The sequence below is a fragment of the Salmo trutta genome, chromosome 4 (genome assembly GCF_901001165.1).
Source record: "Salmo trutta chromosome 4, fSalTru1.1, whole genome shotgun sequence".
NCBI lineage: Eukaryota > Metazoa > Chordata > Actinopteri > Salmoniformes > Salmonidae > Salmo > Salmo trutta.
In genome coordinates this window covers 1635729-1659764 of record NC_042960.1, presented here as the reverse complement: position 1 = coordinate 1659764, position 24036 = coordinate 1635729, and the positions used below count along the sequence as shown (strand labels likewise).

Here is a 24036-nt window from a genome sequence, read left to right as displayed (position 1 = left end):
ATAAATAAAATGCATCCTCAGATTACAACGTCTGACTATATCCACATTGTCTCAAGAAAATGTTCTATGTCCTACACCAAGTCAGGAACAGCTCATTTCAAAATAGACTGTGAACATCAATGTCAATCTTGAATGATAATTCATCACGTTTTACTGGTGAAATGTCCACACTGCATGCCAATCCTCTCAATCATTATCATGGGAATATGCATTTAGATATTATTAAATTACTGTTTTGTGAGTGAATTAACCAGGAGCTATATGTATCAATCCTTTCCAGATAACAGAGGCAATGAGACTGCTGCGAGAGACCAGCTACAGACCAGTTACAACACCCTGACTGAAGAGAGAGACCAGCTACAGACCAGTTACAACACCCTGACTGAAGAGAGAGACCAGCTACAGACCAGTTACAACACCCTGACTAAAGAGAGAGACCAGCTACAGACCAGTTACAACACCCTGACTGAAGAGAGAGACCAGCTACAGACCAGTTACAACACCCTGACTAAAGAGAGAGACCAGCTACAGACCAGTTACAACACCCTGACTGAAGAGAGAGACCAGCAACAGACCAGTTACAACACCCTGACTAAAGAGAGAGACCAGCTACAGACCAGTTACAACACCCTGACTAAAGAGAGAGACCAGCTACAGACCAGTTACAACACCCTGACTAAAGAGAGAGACCAGCTACAGACCAGTTACAACACCCTGACTAAAGAGAGAGACCAGCTTCAGAAGGAAAGAGATGATCTCATGACAAAGTTCTCTAATCTGAGTGAGTTTACCTGATAAATGATCATAACATCACATATCTAATACGCAGTAAACTTGTGTTTATATTCTTCAATAATAGGTGCAGAATAACAAGATGGAAATGTATGTTTTTGTCTTGTAGAACAAACCTGTCCTGAAGGCTGGCAGAAGTTTAACTCCAGGTGGTACTTCCTGTCTACAGTGAAAAAAACCTGGAATGAGAGCAGAGAGGACTGTCTGGAGAGAGGAGCAGACCTGGTGATCATAAACAGTGATAAGGAACAGGTGTGTGTCTGTGTCTGAGAGAGTGAGAGAGTGGGAGAGAGAGAGAATCAAGCATCTCTGTCAGTAATGTTCCTTCCGGTATTTAACACATGTAGTCTATAGTAGTTGACAACATCAGTATCTTTCTCACCAACAGCAGTTTCTCTTTGGCCTCAATAAGGGAGTCTGGATTGGTCTGACTGACTCTGTTACTGAGGAGACCTGGAAATGGGTGGACGGCACCCCACTGACCACCCCAAGGTAAGAGACTACTGCTCTAATAACACTGACCACCCCAAGGTAAGAGACTACTGCTCTATAATAACACTGACCACCCCAAGGTAAGAGATTACAGCTCTATAATAACACTGACCACCCCAAGGTAAGAGACTACTGCTCTATAATAACATTGACCACCCCAAGGTAAGAGATTACTGCTCTAATAACACTGACCACCCCAAGGTAAGAGACTACTGCTCTAATAACACTGACCACCCCAAGGTAAGAGACTACTGCTCTAATAACACTGACCACCCCAAGGTAAGAGACTACTGCTCTAATAACACTGACCACCCCAAGGTAAGAGACTACTGCTCTAATAACACTGACCACCCCACTGACCATAAGGTGAGATTTGAGCATCCAGGTGTGATAGAGACCTTTAACAAATTACATATTGCTTCAAATCGTGTTCATAAAAGTGTTGTTTCCACTCATTGGTGTCTTTCCACTAACACTAATATATATATATATATATCTTAGAAACTAAGTACTATTAAATATGAAAATGCTATAAAAATACGACTAAAGTTATGTTTGTTGGTCTAAGCTAGATGAGGGTGTGCTCATTTTAAAGCTGAAAAAACATGTCTATAATTTATGATGATGTTTTCTGATTATTTACTTTATTTACCCCTTTTTTATTTGTATGTTTTATTTTATTTGCATTGACTCTCATGCACTCGTTCTATGCACACTCACTAGACTCTACCCACACACTCACTAGACTCTACCCACACGCTCACTAGACTCTACCCACACGCTCACTAGACTCTACCCACACGCTCACTGGACTCTACCCACACACTCACTAGACTCTACCCACACGCTCACTAGACTCTACCCACACGCTCACTAGACTCTACCCACACGCTCACTAGAGTACTCACACGCTCACTAGACTCTACCCACACACTCACTAGACTCTACCCACACACTCACCACGCTCACTAGACTCTACCCACACGCTCACTAGACTCTACCAACACGCTCACTAGACTCTACCCACACGCTCACTAGACTCTACCCACACACTCACTAGACTCTACCCACACACTCACTAGACTCTACCCACACACTCACTAGACTCTACCCACACACTCACTAGACTCTACCCACACACTCACTAGACTCTACCCACACACTCACTAGACTCTACCCACACACTCACTAGACTACCCACACACTCACTAGACTCTACCCACACACTCACTAGACTCTACCCACACACTCACTAGACTACCCACACACTCACTAGACTCTACCCACACACTAACTAGACTCCAACCACACACTCACTAGACTCTACCAACACACTCACTAGACTCTACCCACACACTCACACATACTACACTGATACTCCAACACACGCACACAAAACACACACACGCATATTGACGCCAAGTGTGTGTGTGTGTGTGTGTGTGTGTGTGTGTGTGGTCTTGTACAGCTAACCTTGTGGGGACACAATTCAGTCCCATTCAAAATCCTATTTTCCCTAACCCCTACTCTTACCCTAAACCAAACCCTAACCCTAACCCCAGCTCCTAACCCTTAATTGAATTCTAACCCTAAACGCCTTAGAAATAGCATTTGACCTTGTGGTGACTAACAAAATGTCCTCAGTTGGTAAACACGTCCACACACACACACACACACACACACACACACACACACACGCACACACACAGACATTCAACCTCTTCACATGCACTGCTGCTATTCTGTTAATTATCTATCCTGATTGCCTACTCACTTTTACCCCTAACTACATCAGAAAGTATTCACACCCCTCAACTTTTTCCACATTTTGTTGTGTTACAGCCTGAATTTAAAATGTATTAAATTGAGATGTTTTTGTCACTGGCCAACACACAATACCCCATAATTTCAAAGTGGAATTATGTGTTTCGAAATGTTTGTGGATGAATTTAAAATGAAAAGCTGAAATGTCTTGAGTCAATAAGTTTTCAACCCTTTTGTTATAGCAACCCTAAATAAGTCCAGGAGTCAAATTTTGCTTAACAACTGACATAGGTTGCATGGACTTACTCTGTGTGCAATAATAGTGTTTAACATTATTTTTGAATGACTACCTCATCTCTGTACCCTATACATACAATTATCTGTAAGGACCCTCATTCAAGCAGTGAATTTCAAACACAGATTCACCCACAAAGACAAGGGGTGTTTTCCAATGACTCGCAAATAAGGACACCTATAGGTAGATGGGTAAAAAACAAAAAAGCCAACATTGAATATCCCTTTGAGCATGGTGAAGTTAATAATTACACTTTGAATGGTGTACCAATACACCAAGACACTACAAAGATACAAGCATCTTTCCTAACTCAGTTACTGGAGAGGAAGGAAACCGATCAGGGATTATAACACGAGGCCAATGGTGACTTTAAAACAGTTACAGAGTTGAATTTCTGTGATAGGAGAAAACTTGTATATAGACTCGTTACTTTTTATTTGTTGTGTTACTATTAAAAAAAAGTTTAACAAATTATTTCTTAATTTCATAATTACTTAATTACTTTAACTCTGCATTATTGTGAAAGGACCCGTAACTAAGCATTTCATGGTAAAGTCTACACCTGTTGTATTCGGCACATGTGACAAATCAACATGTTTATTAATTATTTCTCTGTCTTGTTTACCCTGTAGTTACTGGCACTCACAGCAGCCTGATAATGGTCGTGACGACCCAAAAAATGGGGAGGAGGACTGTGTTGAGCTGAACACAGAAACCTGGCCTCCTGCAAAGGCATGGAATGACCAGTCATGTTTAGACAATCGTCAATGGATTTGTGAGAAGGTGGTTTAACAACACCATGACAACAGAGGAGGCTGGTGGGAGGACGTGCACACATACAGCACCTTACAGTGCACACAACTTCATTCTCTCTCTCTCTCTAAGACACACACACCAACACACTGTAGGTACTGTACTGGGGGACAAAACAACCTGATAATGGTTGTGTACCAGGATAGACTGTAACTAGGACTGTGCTGATGGTAATATTGGGTATTCTGAACCTGTATATAAATATTCTGACATATAATTTACCTCTCAACATAACTGGATTTGTGAAGAGTTATACAGTAGCTCATTATATAGCGTTGCTACAGTGCTAATGCATCTCTCTCTAGTTAAACAGTGTGTAGACATACTGTCATCTGTAAAATGCTTGTATTCATTGTTTTAAATAGAAACACGTTATGTGATTTGCCACAGATTTGCTTGTGCTTTTTTCATGATCAATTATTAGCATACAACTCTTCAGTAAAAGATGAGGCTCAGATCAAGTAGAAAGGAACCAAGCAGGTTTACCAGCTTCCTGATTGAATGTGATTGGATTGTTAAAACAATGTGACTTGCAGTTGGACATAGTGTCACGCCCTGACATGAGAGAGCCGTTTTTCTCTGTTTGGTTTGGTCAGGGTGTGATGTGGGGTAGGCATTCTATTAATTCTATTTCTTTCTTTTGGCCAAGTATGGTTTCCAATCAGAGGCAGCTGTTTATCGTTGTCTCTGATTGGGAATCATACTTAGGCAGCCTTTTCCCACCTGTGTTGGTGGGTAGTTGTTTTCTGTTTTGTTTTCTGTACCTGACGGAACTGTTGTCTTTTTCGTGTTTATTTTTGTTCGAGTGTATTCAGTATTGAATAAATATGAACACTTACCACGCTGCGCTTTGGTCCCATTTTTCAGACGAAAGCCGTTACACATAGACGGAAGGCAGAACAGTACTGAGAGGATACATGCTGCACGCAGGCAAACACACACACACAGACACACACACACAGACACACAGATGCAGACACACAGATGCAGACACACAGATGCAGACACACAGATGCAGACACACAGATACAGACACACAGATACAGACACACGTGTGAAGTTCCCCTTTTCTGATAAAGATGCAGACAGATGTCCCACACACACCTCTGAAAAACTCTTCACACTGATGTCACACACAGACACCTTAGACAGAATTAAAGAGCCCTTATATGTCCATCGGTGGCATAGAGAAAGTAAGATACGTAATGTGAACTCCATTTGAAGACTGGGGAAGCCACAAACAGGCCTGTCAAAGGATGAAGGACTGCGCTCCTCACTACTTGTTGTCATGCAGCTATCATGTTATATCAATCCCTCTGTTTGGAATATCCCGTCTTGTTTAACTTCCTGACTGAAGGTGACTGGATACTTGTATATATCAATGTTAGTGGACAACAGACAGAGATCAGAGAGGAACCTGGTGGAGATGCACATCAGAGCAACTACTCACCTACTAGTCAATGAAAGTTAGAATCATACAGTAGATATTACCATTAGGAGTCAGTTAGAAAGGTAATCATACAGTAGATATTACCATTAGGAGTCAGTTAGAAAGGTAATCATACAGTAGATATTATCATTAGGAGTCAGTTAGAAAGGTAATCATACAGTAGATATTATCATTAGGAGTCAGTTAGAAAGGTAATCATACAGTAGATATTACCATTAGGAGTCAGTTAGAAAAGTAATCATACAGTAGATATTACCATTAGGAGTCAGTTAGAAAGGTAATCATACAGTAGATATTACCATTAGGAGTCAGTTAGAAAGGTAATCATACAGTAGATATTACCATTAGGAGTCAGTTAGAAAGGTAATCATACAGTAGATATTACCATTAGGAGTCAGTTAGAAAGGTAATCATACAGTAAGTTCATACTACAAGTAAAATAAATAAAATCATATATATTACAATAAGAGGTCAGAATGAATTAGTTGATTAATTGATTGTTTTGGGTAATCATTGATATTTGGTACGGTTAGTTAAGATGGCCGACTACATCAACAAACAGGTGATTGAATTAAACAAAGTTAATGAAGAAAACCAGAACAGAGCAACGAGGAGCGTGAAGACTGAGACCCAACTCTCAGGTATGAACTAAGAAATATCTATCTTTCTCTCTCTCACACACTCAGGTGCAGGCACACACACACACACACACACACACACACACACACACACACACACACACACACACACACACACACAAATCCCAGATAATAGGAAAAACCTTCTGGGTGGTTCAGTTGGTACGGAGCATGGTGTTCAAAACCTTCTGGGTGGTTCAGTTGGTACGGAGCATGGTGTTCAAAACCTTCTGGGTGGTTCAGTTGGTACGGAGCATGGTGTTCAAAACCTTCTGGGTGGTTCAGTTGGTACGGAGCATGGTGTTCAAAACCTTCTGGGTGGTTCAGTTGGTACGGAGCATGGTGTTCAAAACCTTCTGGGTGGTTCAGTTGGTACGGAGCATGGTGTTCAAAACCTTCTGGGTGGTTCAGTTGGTACGGAGCATGGTGTTCAAAACCTTCTGGGTGGTTCAGTTGGTACGGAGCATGGTGTTCAAAACCTTCTGGGGTCACGTACACTAAAATGTATCAATTCAATTGTTTTACTTCAGGTATTGAAACTATTTTGAACTATTTAAATGTGATTAATTGAAAATAACCTTTTTAAACAGCACAGTAAAAACCATGCCGGGGCTGGAAAAATGGAACCACTCTTAAATGACAGAACTACTGTGTGTGTGCAAGGACTGATCATCCACGAGTTCAAAATGATAGTTTCAACAATCTGAGGCTACACAGTGTTTGTTAACAGTTCCATGATAAAACAAGCTTATATGTTGGGTCCTGATGGGGTTAGAAAGTTAAACTAAGCTTGAGGCATTTACAGAATAAGTTACATAGAATAATCAATGGGGAAATATTATACATTTAAAAGTAAAAAATAAAATGCGATATAGCAATCGCAGATTGACCCTTTAAATCATGCTTCGGCTACATTGTGTAATTTTGGTAATTTCTTCATACAGTAGCTTCCTGATTATCAGATTTGAGATGACCACAAGCTTGAGCAAACTGTTGCTGCCAACCCTCAATCGAAAGAAAACCAATGGTGCAATGGAAATGTTTGGCTTTCAAAATTCTAATCATAATCATTAGTGACGTAGGATGATGGTGTTTCTGTAACTGTATGTGTGTGTGTGTGTGTGTGTGTGTGTGTGTGTGTGTGTGTGTGTGTGTGTGTGTGTGTGTGTGTGTGTGTGTGTGTGTGTGTGTGTGTGTGTGTGTGTGTGTGCCTGTTCCTCTGCAGATAGAAGACTAAGACTCTACAGGCTGGCTGCTGTGTGTTTAGGAGTGCTGTGTGTTCTACAAGTCACTCTCAATATCTCCCTGAGGCTGGCTTTCTGTGAGTGAGTCTGTGTCCCAAATGACACTCCATTAGTGCACTGGTCAAACGTAGTGCACTAATATAGGGGATAGCGTGCCATTTGGGAATCTAGGGTGTCATTTGGGACCCTTTTCCATGTATAGTGCATTACTTTAACCCTGGCCGATAGGATAGATATGTATTATATTATCGCACTATAGTTCTGTTCTCAAAAAGCAAGGATCAGAATTCAGACTTACAGACATTACATAGCTTGTGGGACCGGCAGTTTTTCAAAATTGTTGACACACAAAAAATTTATGAAAATACCACAACCTCTGTGTCCCAAATATCATCCTGTCCTCTTTAAAGTACACTACGTTTGACCAGGGCACTTAAGGCTTTGGTCAAAAGCATCTCACCATATAAGTAATATAGTGTCATTTGGGACACATCCCAGGAACTTCTCTTTTCTTTCTTTCAGCCCGCTCCAACAAAGAGAGAAAACATTTATAGGGCTGTTACAACACCACTGGTCTGGAGAAAGACAGAAGCCAGCCAGATACCAGTAGTGGTAACATTGACCTGTGTACATTCAGATACCATTGCCGGACGAACTGAAACCAGTCACTGAGCTGAGAGAGACCAGTTACAGAGGGAGAGCGACCAACTGCAAAACAAGAGAGACCAAGAGAAAACTGACAAAAACCAGTTAGAAGAGCGTTACATTGCCCTGACTAAAGAAAGGGACAGGTTTAGTGACAGGGTCAGTCTGTCAGTTTGTTCATACTTTAGGTTCTGAGAGAGTGGTCAGTCTAACTCTGTGTTGTTCATAGTCTAGGTTCTGAGAGAGTGGTCAGTCTAACTCTATGTTGTTCATCCTCTAGGGTCTGAGGGAGTGGTCAGTCTAACTCTGTTGTTTCTACTGCAGGTATTGGAGGAGTGGAGGCCCTTATGGTGGTGGAGTGGAGAACTGTGTGGTGTTACCTTACTGGTCATCAGGCTACAGAGAATGGTGGGACTATCAGTGTTCATATCCACAGTTCTGGATCTGTGAAAAAGGCCTTTTGTAGGTACTGCTGTTGAAGGAACTCTTTACTGAATCTGAAGACCGATGATATATTTTGGTAGAATGGCTCTATGAACTAGACGTTGGAGAGAAAGGCACGTGCAGACACACACACACACACACACACACACACACACACACACACACACACACACACACACACACACACACACACACACACACACACACCACTGAATCATGCACGCACACAAATACAATTAGGTTTATATCACTCAATACCTTTTGTCAATCTTAAGATGTACAGTTCATTATGTAGCATTTCTTGTAGGCTGTACACACATCTCTCTCTCTCTCTCTACCTCTTTTTATTAGCAACATGTCATGTTACTTCCAATGCTTCTGCTAAGTTTATTAATTTTTTCATCTTCAATTATTATCAGAAATAACTTTTATAATAAGAAGAACAAAGGCACAGACGAATAAATAAAGGAACAATCTCTGAGTTCTACCAGCTTCCTGATTGAATGTGAGTCACGGGGTGTGAGCCTTAATGTCACTTCCTTATGAACATGAAACATGACTTCTTGCTTGAAAGTGATTGGATACTTAAAACATTCTTTCAATTGCAGTGCACCACAGACAGACATCAGAGACACCAATGGAGACCCACATCAGAGCAACTACTCAACTACTTCTCATTGAAGTTAGAATCATACAGTAGATATTACCATTAGGAGTCAGTTAGAAAGGTAATCATACAGTAGATATTACCATTAGGAGTCAGTTAGAAAGGTAATCATACAGTAGATATTACCATTAGGAGTCAGTTAGAAAGGGAATCATACAGTAGATATTACCATTAGGAGTCAGTTAGAAAGGTAATCATACAGTAGATATTACCATTAGGAGTCAGTTAGAAATGTAATCACAAGTAGTTAATACTATAAGTAAAAGTTAAAATCATATATATTACAATTAAAGGTCAGACAGACTGAATTAGTTGATTAATTAATTTATTAGGGTAATCATTGATATTCGGTACAGTTAGTTAAGATGGCCGACTACATCAACAAACAGGTGATTGAATTAAACAAAGTTAATGAAGAAAACCAGAACAGAGCAACGAGGAGCGTGAAGACTGAGACCGAACTCTCAGGTACAAAGAATTATCTTTCTCTCTCTCACACACACAGATGCAGACAGGTATGAACGCCAAAACGAACGCACACACATATGCTGGCACGTGCACACACACTAATAGCACATCATAGAAAAACACTTGTACTTGTTTTATTGTTCTGTCTTCTGTGTGGTTCAGTTGGTACAGAGCCTGGGGTTTACAACCTGCTGGGGTCACACACACTAAAATGCATCAATTCAATATATTTTTTCACTTCAGTTATTGGAACTATGTAGAACTATTAAATAAGATCAACTGAAAATAATATTTTTAAACAACAACACAGTGGATAGCCCTCCACTGTTTTTGGTAAACAGCTGAGGGGCTGGCAACCTGAAACAGGCTCTGTGCACCTGGTGACCTGTCCGTTAATTCCGGTAGAAACGTAACCACTCTCAAAACAATGTACGCTGCAGAAATGTAACCACTCTCAAATTCATAGACAGAGCTAACATTTGAGGCTACACAGTGTTTGTTTACAAATTCATAGACAGAGCTATGTATGACTGGTACTGTATGTAATTCATAGACAGGGCTATGTATGACTGGTACAGTATGTAATTCATAGGCAGAGCTATGTGTGACTGGTACTGTATGTAATTCATAGGCAGAGCTACAGTATGTATGACTGGTACTGTATGTAATTCATAGGCAGAGCTATGTACGACTGGTACTGTATGTAATTCATAGACAGAGCTATGTATGACTGGTACTGTATGTAATTCATAGGCAGAGCTGCAGTATGTATTCAAGGACTGACCATCCATGAGATCAAAATGATAGTTTTACTCATCTGAGGCTACACAGTGTTTGCTAACAATTCCGTGGTAGAACACGCTTATGTTTTGCGTCCTGATGGGGTTAAACTAAGCTCATGTGGGATTTATAAGTTACATTCATAAAGAATGAATAGGTTAATATTATACATTTCAAAGTCCCAAAAATGTAAGCAGCAATCGCAGATAGCCTCTTTAAGTCATGCTTTAGCTATATTGTGTAATTTTGGTAATTTCTTCATAAAGTAGCTTCCTGTTTATCAGAATTGAGATGACAGCACTCTTGAGCAAACGTTCGCTGCCAACCCTAAATCGGGGGGGTTTGGTTCTCAGAAATCTAATCATAGTCAGTAGTGATGTAGGATGATGTTTGTTCTGTTTGTAATCATCATGTAGGATGGTGTGTGTATCTGTTTCTCTGCAGATAGAAGACTAAGACTCTACAGGCTGGCTGCTGTGTGTTTAGGAGTGCTGTGTGTTCTACAAGTCATTCTCAACATCTCCCTGAGACTGGCTTTCTGTGAGTGAGGCCAAAATGACACCCTATTAGCACTGTACTTTTGACAGTTCACTACATAGGGAACAGGGTGCCATTTGGGACTGCGTAGCGGTTCCTATTTCAGTCAAAGTCAAGCACTGCCAAAAATGTGACAATAAATAAATAAAAAATGCATCAGCTCTACTTGAGTACACAAACCATGTCTACAGTGCATTTGGGAAATATTCAGATGTCTTCACTTTTTCCACATTTTGTTACATTACAGCCTTATTCTAAAATTGATGAGGGGAAAAAATATTGAATAAATCTACACACAATACCGCATAATTGTCACTTACCATAGAAAGCTGTTATTTTCTATGGTAGAGTAGGTCAGGGCATGACAGGGTTGTTCTTAGCACAGCACCCGGTTTATTGCAACTTGTGATTTCCCAGTAAAGTTATTTTGAAATCTGGCAATTCAGTAGCATTTACGAAATGTTAAACTATAATTATTTTAATGACAATATTATAATTTAACAATGTTTTCGAATAGTAATTTTGTAAATTGTAACGTTGTTCACCGGAAGCATTTCAGAGAAGAAAAAAATCTGAATTTCACCGCTACTGTAAAATGCTGTTTTTGGATATAAATATGAACTTGATGGAACAAAAAATGCATGTATTGTATAACATAATGTCCTAGGAGTGTCATCTGATGGAGATTGTCAAAGGTTAGTGCATAATTTTAGCTGGTTTCTGCTTTTGGTGACGCCTGACATTGAATTGAAAATGGATGTTTGTACTTTTGTGGCTATGTACTGTCCTAACATAATCTAACTTTATGCTTTTGCCGTAAAGCCTCTTTGAAAATCGAACAATGTGGTTAGATTAAGGAGATGTTTATCTTTTAAATGGTGTAAAATAGTTGATTGTTTGAGAAATTGAAATTATTAGATTTTGATGTTTTCAATTTCCAGCCTTGCTAGCAATCCCGTCTCAGGGTTCATTGCTACCCTGTAGCCCCAGATTTTTTTCCAAATGTATAAAAAAACAAAAAAACATAAATACCTTATTTACATAAGTATTCAGACCCTTTGCTTTGAGACTCGAAATTGAGCTCAGGTGCATCCTGTTTCCATTGATCATCCTTGAGATGTTTCTACAACTTGATTGGAGTCCACCTGTGGTAAATTCAATTGATTGGACATGATTTGGAAAGGCATACTCCTGTCTATATAAGGTCCCACAGTTGACAGAGCATGTCAGAGCAAAAACCAAGCCACGAGGTCAAAGGAATTGTCCATAGAGCTCCGAGACAGGATTGTGTCGAGGCACAGATCTGGGGAAGGGTTCCAAGAAATTTCTGCAGCATTGAAGGTCCCCAAGAACACAGTGGCCTCCATCATTCCTAAATGGAAGGAGTTTGGAACAACCAGGACCCTTCCTAGAGCTGGACACCTGGCCAAACTGAGCAATCAGGGGAGAAGGGCCTTGGTCAGGGAGGCGACCAAGAAACTGATGGTCACTCTGACAGAGCTCCATAGTTCTTCTCTGGAGATGGGAGAACCTTCCAGAAGGACAACCATCTCTGCAGCACTCCACCAATGAGGCCTTTATGGTGGAGTGGCCAGACGGAAGCCACTCCTCAGTAAAAGGCACATGACAGACAACGCAGGAATGGCTTCGGGACAAGTCTCTGAATGTCCTTCAGTGGCCCAGCCAAAGCCCGGACTTGAACTTTGATGGAACACCTCTGGAGAGACTTGAAAATAGCTGTGCAGCAATGCTCCCCATCCAACCTGACAGAGGTTGAGAGGATCTACAGAGAAAAACTACAGAGAAAAATGGGAGAAACTCCCCAAATACAGGTGTGCCAAGCTTGTAGCATCATACCCAAGAAATCTCAAGGCTGTATTCGTGATGTAAATGTGATATTTCTGTTTTTTATTTTTAATAAAGTTGCAAAAACTCTAAAAAACTGTTTTTGCTTTGTCATTATGGGGTATTGTGTGTAGATTGATGAGGGGAGAAAACACTTTAATACATTTTAGAATAAGGCTGTAAGAAAGTCAAAGTGTCTTTTTTTCCGAATGCACTGTATAAGCCTGGGATATCAACCATTCAAAGTTGGCCTTAGTGGGAGTGACCATAGAATTCTATGTAAGCGACCTTACTGAGTAAAATATTTGCCATTAGGCTATGTCCTTTGCTAGCAAATACATTCCCCCTGGTCGTCACACTGCCACAAAGTCATAATTACGGCTAAGCCCTAATTTCTCTTCTTAAAATGTACTTTTAACCTAGCCTAATTAATGAAGGCCAAGTTTGATGCGTTGATCTACCAGACCTTCCGAGTATTTGGGCGGAAGTGTCTGGGAACGAGATTAGGTGTAATCTGAAATAACTTAACTTTAGAGCGTGTTTCATACTTCAGCACAGCATTTCACTATTTATAAAGCACATGTTTATATCATATTCAACATAGTGGGGTTATGTCACATTTGACATGGGTGATATTGTCACACAGTTATGCCACGTTTATGAACCCTTTATAAAGCATAACATGCACTTATATATGCTATATAACACATTGATGTACAGTCGTGGCCAAAAGTTTGGAGAATGACACAAATATTAATTTTCACAAAGTCTGCTGCCTCAGTTTGTATGATGGCAATTTGCATATACTCCAGAATGTTATGAAGAGTGATCAGATGAATTGCAATTAATTGCAATGTCCCTCTTTGCCATGCAAATGAACTGAATCCCCAAAAAACATTTCAACTGCATTTCAGCCCTGCCACAAAAGGACCAGCTGACATCATGTCAGTGATTCTCTCGTTAACACAGGTCTGAGTGTTGACGAGGACAAGGCTGGAGATCACTCTGTTATGCTGACTGAGTTCAAATAACAGACTGGAAGCTTCAAAAGGAGGTTGGTGTTTGGAATCATGCCAGTAAGATTGCACGTAAATCAACCATTTATCGGATCATCAAGAATTTCAAAGAGAGCGGTTCAATTGTTGTGAAGAAGGCTTCAGGGCGCCCAAGAAAGTCCAGCAAGCGCCAGGACCGTCTCCTAAAGTTGATTCAGCTGCGGGATCGGGGCACCACTAGTACAGAGCTTGCTCAGGAATAGCAGAAGGCAGGGGTGAGTGCATTTGCACGCACAGTGAGGCGAAGACTTTTGGAGGATGACCTGGTGTCAAGAATGGCAGCAAAGAAGCCATTTCTCTCCAGGAAAAACATCACGGACAGACTGATATTCTGCAAAAGGTACAAGGATTGGACTGCTGAGGACTGGGGTAAAGTCATTTCCTCTAATGAATCCCCTTTCCGATTGTTTGGGGCATATGGAAAAAAGCTTGTCTGGAGAAGACAAGGTGAGCGCTACCATCAGTCCTGTGTCATGCCAACAGTAAAGTATCCAGAGACCATTCATGTGTGGGGTTGCTTCTCAGCCAAGGGAGTGGGCTCACTCACAATTTTGCCTAAGAACACAGCCATGAATAAAGAATGGCACCAACACATCCTTCGAGAGCAACTTTTCCCAAATCAAATGAAATCAAATTTATTTATATAGCCTTTCGTACATCAGCTGAAATCTCAAAGTGCTGTACAGAAACCCAGCCTAAAACCCCAAACAGCAAGCAATGCATGTGAAAGAAGCACGGTGTCTTGGAAAAACTCCCTAGGAAAAACTCCCTAGAAAGGCAAAAAACCTAGGAAGAAACCTAGAGAGGAACCAGGCTATCAGGGGTGGCCAGTCCTCATAGCCTCATAGCCTGTTATAATAGCCTGTTACAGCAAGGAGTCATCATGCCAGGTAGTCCTGAGGCATGGTCCTAGGGCTCAGGTACTCCGAGAGAAAGAAAGAAAGAGAGAAAGAGAGAATTAGAGAGAGCATATATAAATTCACACAGGACACCCTGGATAAGACAAGAGAAATACTCCAGATGTAAGAGACTGACCCTAGCCCCCCGACACATAAACTACTGCAGCATAAATACTGGAGGCTGAGACAGGATGGATCAGAAGACACTGTGGCCCCATCCGATGATACCCCCGGACAGGGCCAAACAGGCAGGATATAACCCCACCCACTTTGCCAAAGCACAGCCCCCACACCACTAGAGGGATGTCTACAACCACCAACTTACCGTCCTAAGACAAGGCCGAGTATAGCCCACAAAAATCTCCAGCATGGCACAACCCAAGGGGGGGCGCCAACCCAGACAGGAAGACCCAACCATCCAGGAACAGTTTGGTGACGAACAATGCCTTTTCCAGCATGATGGAGCACCTTGTCGTAAGGCAAAAGTGATAACTAAGTGGCTTTGGGAACAAAACATTGATATTTTGGGTCCATGGCCAGGAAACTCCCAGACCTTAATCCCATTGAGAACTTGTGGTCAATCCTCAAGAGGTGGGTGGACAAACAAAAACCCAGAAATTCTGACAAACTCCAAGCATTGATTATCCAAGAATGGGATGCCATCAGTCAGGATGTCGAACCACTGCTTTTAATCAGGGCAAGGTGACCGGTAACATGACCGAATACAAACAGTGTAGCTATTCCCTCCGCAAGGCAATCAATCAACCTAAGTGTCAGTATAGAGAGAAAGTAGAGTCGCAATTCAACGACTCAGACACGAGAGGTATGTGACAGGGTCTACAGTCAATCACGGACTACAAAAGAAAAACCAGCCCCGTCGCGGACTACGATGTCTTGCTCCCAGACAAACTTAACAACTTCTTTGCTCGCTTTGAGGACAACACAGTGCCACTGACATGGCACGCTACCAAAAACTGCGGGCTCTCCTTCACTGTAGCTAACGTGAGTAAAACATTTAAACGTGTTAACGCTCGCAAGGCTGCAGGCCCAGACGGCATCCCCAGCCGCGTCCTCAGAGCATGCGCAGACCAGCTGGCTGGTGTGTTTACGGACATATTCAATCAATCCTCATGCTTCAATAGGGCCACCATTGTTCCTGTTCCCAAGAAACTAACGTAACTGAGCTAAATGACTATCATCCCGTAGCACTCACTTCCGTCATCATGAAGTGCTTTGAGAGACTAGTCAAGGACTATATCACCTCCACCCTACCTGACACCCTAGACCCACTCCAATATAGTCACCCACTCCCTATTCACATCAACGGGACAGTAGTGGAGAAGGTGGAAAGTTTTAAGTTCCTCGGCGTACACATCTGTAACGGCCGTCGTCGGAATGAGACCAAGGTGCAGCGGAGGATGTGTTCATCGTAAATGATTTAATATACGAAAAAACACTATACAACAAAAAACAAGAAACCGACAGCCAAACAGTTCTGTCAGGTGCAAACACTAAACAGAAATCAATCACCCACAAACCCAAAGGAAAAACAGGCTGCCTATGTATGACTCCCAATCAGCAACAACAAACTACAGCTGTGCTTGATTGGGAGCCACACACGGCCAAACCAAAGAAACAAACCAACATAGAAAAATAAACATAGAACGCCCACCCATGTAACACCCTGGCCTAACCAAAATAGAGAACAAAAAACCCCTCTCTATGGCCAGGGCGTTACAACATCACGGACAAACTGAAATGGTCCGCCCACACAGACAGTGGGTAAAGAAGGCGCAGCAGCGCCTTTTCAACCTCTGGAGGCTGAAGAAATTTGGCTTGTCACCAAAAACACTCACAAACTTTTACAGATGCACAATCGAGAGCATCCTGTCGGGCTGTGCCACCACCTGGTACGGCAACTACTCCGCCCACAACCATAAGGCTCTCCAGAGGGTAGTGAGGTCTGCACAACGCATCACCGGGGGCAAACTACCTGCCCTCCAGGACACCTACACCACCCGATGTCACAGGATGGCCAAAAAGATCATCAAGGACAACAACCACCTGAGCCACTGCCTGTTCACCCCACTATCATCCAGAAGGCGAGGTCAGTACAGGTGCATCAAAGCAGGGACCGAGAGACTGGAAAACAGCTTCTATCTCAAGGCCATCAGACTGTTAAACAGCCATCACTAACATGGAGTGGCTGCTGCCAACATAATGACTCAACTCTAGCCACTTTAATAATGGAAAAATTGATGTAATAAATGTATCACTAGCCACTTTAAACAATGCCACTTTATATAATGTTTACATACCCTACATTACTCATAGCATTTGTATATACTGTACTCTATACCATCTACTTCATCTTTCCTATGCCGTTCTGCCATCACTCATTCATATATTTTTATGTACATATTCTTATTCATTCCTTAACACTTGTGTATATAAGGTAGTTATGAAATTGTTAGGCTAGATTACTTGTTAGATATTACTGCATGGTCGGAACTAGAAGCACAAGCATTTCACTACACTCGCATTAACTTCTGCTAACCATGTGTATGTGACAAATACATTTGATTTGATTTGATTTGATTTGGATGTGGCCCAGAAGTTAATTGACAGCATACCAGGGCGGATTGCAGAGGTCTTCAAAAAGAAGGGTCAACACTGCAAATATTGCAAGACTCTTTGCAAGACTCACTGCAAGTCTCTTTGCATCAACTTCATGTAATTGTCAATAAAAGCCTTTGACACTTATGAAATGCTTGTAATTATACTTCAGAATTCCCTAGTAACATCTGACAAAAATATCTAAAGACACTGAAGCAGCAAACTTTGTGGAAATTAATATTTGTGTCATTCTCAAAACTTTTGGCCACGACTGTAGTGCTTATGAAAGCATTAGGAATGCTTTATAAAGCCTTTTTAAGCTGAAGGTAATATGAAGAGGGACCATGAAGGTCAGGCTATATTATGAAGTTATGATTTGAGAACATTGAAGATTAAATCCCAATCAGTGAAATAATTATTGATCTAGCTAACTAGCAGATTTACATCAATCATCAACATCAACGATCAGTTGATAGTCTAACCTCTTTTCGCGACGTCAATCATGTCTTTTATAAGCAGTGGTGGAGTGATATTTGTTCATGACATCATAATTTCTCAAGTTTAGACCGACAGATGGCGCCATTTTTATCTCTTTATAGAATACACATAAAATGCATCCTCCGATTGCAACGTCTGACTATATCCACATTGTCTCAAGAACAAGTTATATTTTTAACAGCTTCCTACACCAAGTTAGGCTTACCTCATTTCAAAATAGACTGTAAAAATAAAATGTCAATAAATGAAAGATAACTGTTCACACTGAATGCCAATCATCTCAGTCATTATCATGGGAATATGCATTTAGATTTCTTGAATTACTATTTTGTGAGTGAATTAACCAGGAGCTAGATGTATCAATGCTTTCCAGATAACAGAGGCAATGAGACTGCAGAGAGAGACCAGCTACAGACCAGTTACAACACCCTGACTGAAGAGAGAGTCCAGCTACAGACCAGTTACAACACCCTGACTGAAGAGAGAGTCCAGCTACAGAAGGAAAGAGATGATCTCATGACAAAGTTCTCTAATCTGAGTGAGTTTACCTGATAAATGATCATAACATCACATATCTAATGGTAAACTTGTGTTCTTATTCTACAATAATAGGTGCAGAATAATAAGATGGAAATGCATGTTTTTGTGTTGTAGAACAAACCTGTCCTGAAGGCTGGCAGAGGTTTATCTCCAGGTGGTACTTCATCTCTACTGAGAAAAAAACCTGGAAGGAGAGCAGACAGGACTGTCTGGAGAGAGGAGCAGACCTGGTGATCATAAACAGTGATATGGAACAGGTGAGTGAGTGAGTGAGTGAGTGAGTGAGTGAGTGAGTGAATCAAACATCTCTTTGTCAGTAATGTATCTTCCAGTATTTAACACATGTAGTCTATAGTAGTTGACAATATCAGTATCTTTCTCACCAACAGCAGTTTCTCTTAAGCTTCAATAAGAGAGCCTGGATTGGTCTGACTGACTCTGTTACTGAGGAGACCTGGAAATGGGTGGACGGCACCCCACTGACCACCCCAAGGTAAGAGATTACTGCTCTATAATAACACTGACCACCCCAAGGTAACAAATTACTGCTCTATAATAACACTGACCACCCCAAGGTAACAGACTACTGTTCTATAATAACACTGACCACCCCAAGGTAAGAGACTACTGCTCTATAATAACACTGACCACCCCAAGGTAAGACACTACTGCTCTATAACAACACTGACCACCCCAAGGTAAGAGATTACTGCTCTATAATAACACTGACCACCCCAAGGTAACAGATTACTGCTCTATTATAACACTGACCACCCCAAGGAAAGAGACTACTGCTCTATAATAACACTGACCACCCCAAAGTAACAGATTACTGCTCTATAATAACACTGACCACCCCAAGGTAAGAGACTACTGCTCTATAATAACACTGACCACCCCAAGGAAAGAGACTACTGCTCTATAATAACACTGACCACCACAAGGAAAGAGACTACTGCTCTATAATAACACTGACCACCCCAAGGTAACAGATTACTGCTCTATAATAACACTGACCACCCCAAGGTAAGAGACTACTGCTCTATAATAACACTGTCCACCCCAAGGTAATAGACTACTGATCTATAATAACACTGACCACCATAAGGTAATAGACTACTGCTCTATAATAACACTGACCACCCCAAGGTAAGAGACTACTGCTCTAATAACACTGACCACCCCAAGGTTAGAGACTACAGCTCTATAATAACACTGACCATCCCAAGGTAAGAGTCTACTGCTCTATAATAACACTGACCACCCCAAGGAAATAGACTAGTGCTCTAATAACACTCACCTCAGCGTAAGGAGTAGGACTGATTCTCTGGGTTGTTCATAATCCAATGACTACAAGGTGAGATTTGATCATCCAGGTGTGATAGACACCTTTAACAAATTACATGTTGCTTCAAATCATGTTCGAAGATGTCATTCCACAAGCACTAAAGATATATCTTAAAATGTCATAAAAAATACAAATAAAGTGTTGGATCTTGGTCCAAAAAAGGCTGTGCTCCTTTTAAAGCTGAATAAACATGTCTGTATTTACATTGACACCTTTTTTTTATTTTTTTACACTGACTCTATGCACACTCACTAGACTCTACCTACACACTCACTAGACTCTACCCACAGTCTCACTGGACTCTACCCACACACTCACTAGACTCTACCCACACACTCACTAGACTCTACCCACACACTCACTAGACTCTACCCACACACTCACTAGACTCTACCCACACACTCACTAGACTCTACCCACACACTCACTGGACTCTACCCACACACTCACTAGACTCTACCCACACACTCACTAGACTCTACCCACACACTCACTAGACTCTACCCACACACTCACTAGACTCTACCCACACACTCACTAGACTCTACCCACATACTCACTAGACTCTACCCACACACTCACTAGACTCTACCCACACACTCACTAGACTCTACCCACATACTCACTAGACTCTACCCACACACTCACTAGACTCTACCCACACACTCTCTAGACTCTACCCACATACTCACTAGACTCTACCCACACACTCACTAGACTCTACCCACACACTCACTAGACTCTACCCACACACTCACTAGACTCTACCCACACACTCACTAGACAGTAGCCACTCACTCACTAGACTCTTCCCACACACTCACTAGACTCTACCCACACACTCACTGGACTCTACCCACACACTCACTAGACTCTACCCACACACTCACTGGACTCTACCCACACACTCACTGGACTCTACCCACACACTCACTAGACTCTACCCACACACTCACGAGACTCTATCCACACACTCACTAGACTCTACCCACACACTCACTAGAATCTACCGACACACTCACTAGACTCTGCCCACACACTCACTAGACTCTACCCACACACTCACTAGACTCTACCCACACACTCACTAGACTCTACCCACACACTCACTAGACTCTACCCACACACTCACTAGACTCTACCCACACACTCACTAGACTCTACCCACACACTCACTAGACTCTACCCACACACTCACTAGACTCTACCCACACACTCACTAGACTCTACCCACATACTCACTAGACTCTACCCACACACTCACTAGACTCTACCCACACACTCACTAGACTCTACCCACATACTCACTAGACTCTACCCACACACTCACTAGACTCTACCCACACACTCTCTAGACTCTACCCACATACTCACTAGACTCTACCCACACACTCACTAGACTCTACCCACACACTCACTAGACTCTACCCACACACTCACTAGACTCTACCCACACACTCACTAGACAGTAGCCACTCACTCACTAGACTCTTCCCACACACTCACTAGACTCTACCCACACACTCACTGGACTCTACCCACACACTCACTAGACTCTACCCACACACTCACTGGACTCTACCCACACACTCACTGGACTCTACCCACACACTCACTAGACTCTACCCACACACTCACGAGACTCTATCCACACACTCACTAGACTCTACCCACACACTCACTAGAATCTACCGACACACTCACTAGACTCTGCCCACACACTCACTAGACTCTACCCACACACTCACTAGACTCTACCCACACACTCACTAGACTATACCCACACACTCACTAGACTCTACCCACACACTCACTAGACTCTGCCCACACACTCACTAGACTCTACCCACACACTCACTAGACTATACCCACACACTCACACATACTTACACTGATACTCAAACACACACATACATGTACACACAAAATACACACACACACGTGTATTGACGCCACAATTCAGTCCCATTCAAAACCTTATTTTCCCTAACCCCTAACCCGTACTCTTACTCTAAACCTAACCCTAACCATAACCCTAAAACTAATCCTATCTCCTAAACCTAACCCTAGCTCCTCACCCTAACCCTAAAACTAACCCTAAACCTAACCCTAACCATAACCCTAAAACTAACCCTAGCTCCTAAACCTAATCCTAGCTCCATACCCTAACCCTAAAACTAACCCTAAACCTAACCATAACCCTAAAACTAACCCTAGCTCCTAAACCTAACCTTAGCTCCTTACCCTAACACTAAAACTAACCCTAAACTTAACCCTAACATAACCCTAAAACTAACTCTAGCTCCTAAACCTAACCCTTAATGTAATTCTAATCCTAACACTAATTCTAACCATAACCTTAAACCCCCTAGAAATAGCATTTAACACGTAAACACACACTTTCACACTATTTCACACTCTTTCACATTCTTCACACTCACTGTGCTACTCTGTTTATTACCTATCCTGATTGCCTTGTCACTTTTTATTTTGTGTTAATATTTTCCTTTTTTTATATAGCAAATGTTTAATTAATATATGTTTTACTGTTTAACTCTGCATTGTTTGGGAAGGACCCGTACCTAAGCATTTCATGGTAAAGTCTACACCTGTTCTATTTTGCGCATGTGACATAATAAAATTGTAATTATTTTATTTTCTCTGTCTTGTTTACCCTGTAGTTACTGGTTCTCACAGCAGCCTGATAATGGTCGTGACAACCCAGAAAATGGGGAGGAGGACTGTGTTGAGTTGAACACAGTCACATGGCGTCCTGTAAAGGCATGGAATGACCAGTCATGTTTACTCAATCGTTACTGGATTTGTGAGAAGGTGGTTTAACAACACCATGACAACAGAGGAGGCTGGTGGGAGGACGTGCACACATACAGCACCTTACACATGCACACAACTTCATTCTCTCTCTCTCTCTAAGACACACACACACACCAACACACTGTAGGTACTGTACTGGGCGACAAAACAACCTGATAATTGTGGTGTACCAGGATAGACTGTAACTAGGACTGTGCTGATGGTAATATTGGGTATTCTGAGCCTGTAGATAAATATTATGACATAGCATTTACCTCTTAACATAATTGTGAAGAGTTATACAGTAGCTCATTATATAGAGTGCTACAGTATCTCTCTCTAGTTAAACAGTGTGTAGACATACTGTCATCTGTAAAATGCTTGCATTCATTGTTTTAAAAAGAAACATGTTATGTGATTTGCCATAGGCTTGTGCTTTTTTCATAATCAATTATTAGCATAAATCTCTTTAGTTCATCTTCTTACTAATGCTCAGATTAAGTAAGAAAGGAACCTAGCAGGTTTACCAGCTTCCTGATTGAATGTGATTGGATTGTTTAAACAATGTGACTTGCAGTTGGACACAGACAGAAGGCAGAACAGTACTGAGAGGATACACACTGCACGCAGGCAAACACACACACAGACACACGTGTGAAGTTCCCCTTTTCTGATAAAGATGCAGACAGATGTCCCACACACATCTCTGACTAACTCTTCACACTGATGTCACACACACACAGCATAGATAAAAGAAAAGGGCCCCTATCGATGGGATAGAGAGAGTACGAGCCATAATGTGAACTCCTTTTGAAGGCTGTGGAAGCCACAAACAGGCCTGTCAAAGTGATAGGATGAAAGGCTGCACTCGACACTACTTGTTGTGAAGCAGCTATCATGTTATATCACTGTGTTTAGAATATCCTGTTAGGTCTAACAACTTCCTGCTTGAAGGTGATTGGATTCTTAAAACATTCTATCAACTGTAGTGGACCACAGACAGACAACAGAGAGGAACCTGGTGGAGATGCACATCAGAGTAACTACTCACCTACTAGACACTGAAGTTAGAATCATACAGTAGATATTACCATTAGGAGTCAGTTAGAAAGGTAATCATACAGTAGATATTACCATTAGGAGTCAGTTAGAAAGGTAATCATACAGTTAGTTAACTTCTTCAGAATCCTGAATTTCCGCCTGTCTGACGTGCCCAAAGTAAACTGTCTGTTACTCAGTCCCAGAAGCTAGGATATGCATATAGAAACACTCTGAAGTTTCCAAAACTGTTAAAATAATGTCTGTGAGTATAACATAACTGATATGGCAGGCGAAAACCCGAGAAAAATCCATCCAGAATCCATCTTTTTTGGGAGGACACAGCCACTTTCA

The 24036-nt window shown here is 41.6% G+C and overlaps 2 protein-coding genes across 3 annotated transcripts; both read left to right on the top strand.

Annotated features, from left to right (window-relative positions):
- Nucleotides 1-674: 674 nt before the first annotated feature.
- Nucleotides 675-4998, top strand: LOC115190523 (CD209 antigen-like protein A). The gene is made up of 4 exons (XM_029748770.1): nucleotides 675-781; nucleotides 902-1044; nucleotides 1181-1284; nucleotides 3976-4998. The coding sequence occupies exons 1-4, from the start codon at nucleotides 760-762 to the stop codon at nucleotides 4133-4135; spliced, it is 429 nt and encodes a 142-aa protein (XP_029604630.1). The 5' UTR covers nucleotides 675-759; the 3' UTR covers nucleotides 4136-4998.
- A 4419-nt stretch (nucleotides 4999-9417) lies between these two features.
- On the top strand, nucleotides 9418-23067 carry LOC115190497 (C-type lectin domain family 4 member M-like). Of its 2 annotated transcripts, XM_029748768.1 has the most exons (6): nucleotides 9418-9712; nucleotides 10937-11032; nucleotides 18316-18480; nucleotides 18597-18739; nucleotides 18872-18975; nucleotides 22512-23067. In XM_029748768.1, the coding sequence occupies exons 1-6, from the start codon at nucleotides 9610-9612 to the stop codon at nucleotides 22669-22671; spliced, it is 771 nt and encodes a 256-aa protein (XP_029604628.1). In that variant the 5' UTR covers nucleotides 9418-9609; the 3' UTR covers nucleotides 22672-23067. The 2 variants fall into 2 exon arrangements, with proteins under 2 accessions (XP_029604628.1, XP_029604629.1); XM_029748769.1 differs by lacking the exon at nucleotides 10937-11032.
- Nucleotides 23068-24036: the final 969 nt, after the last annotated feature.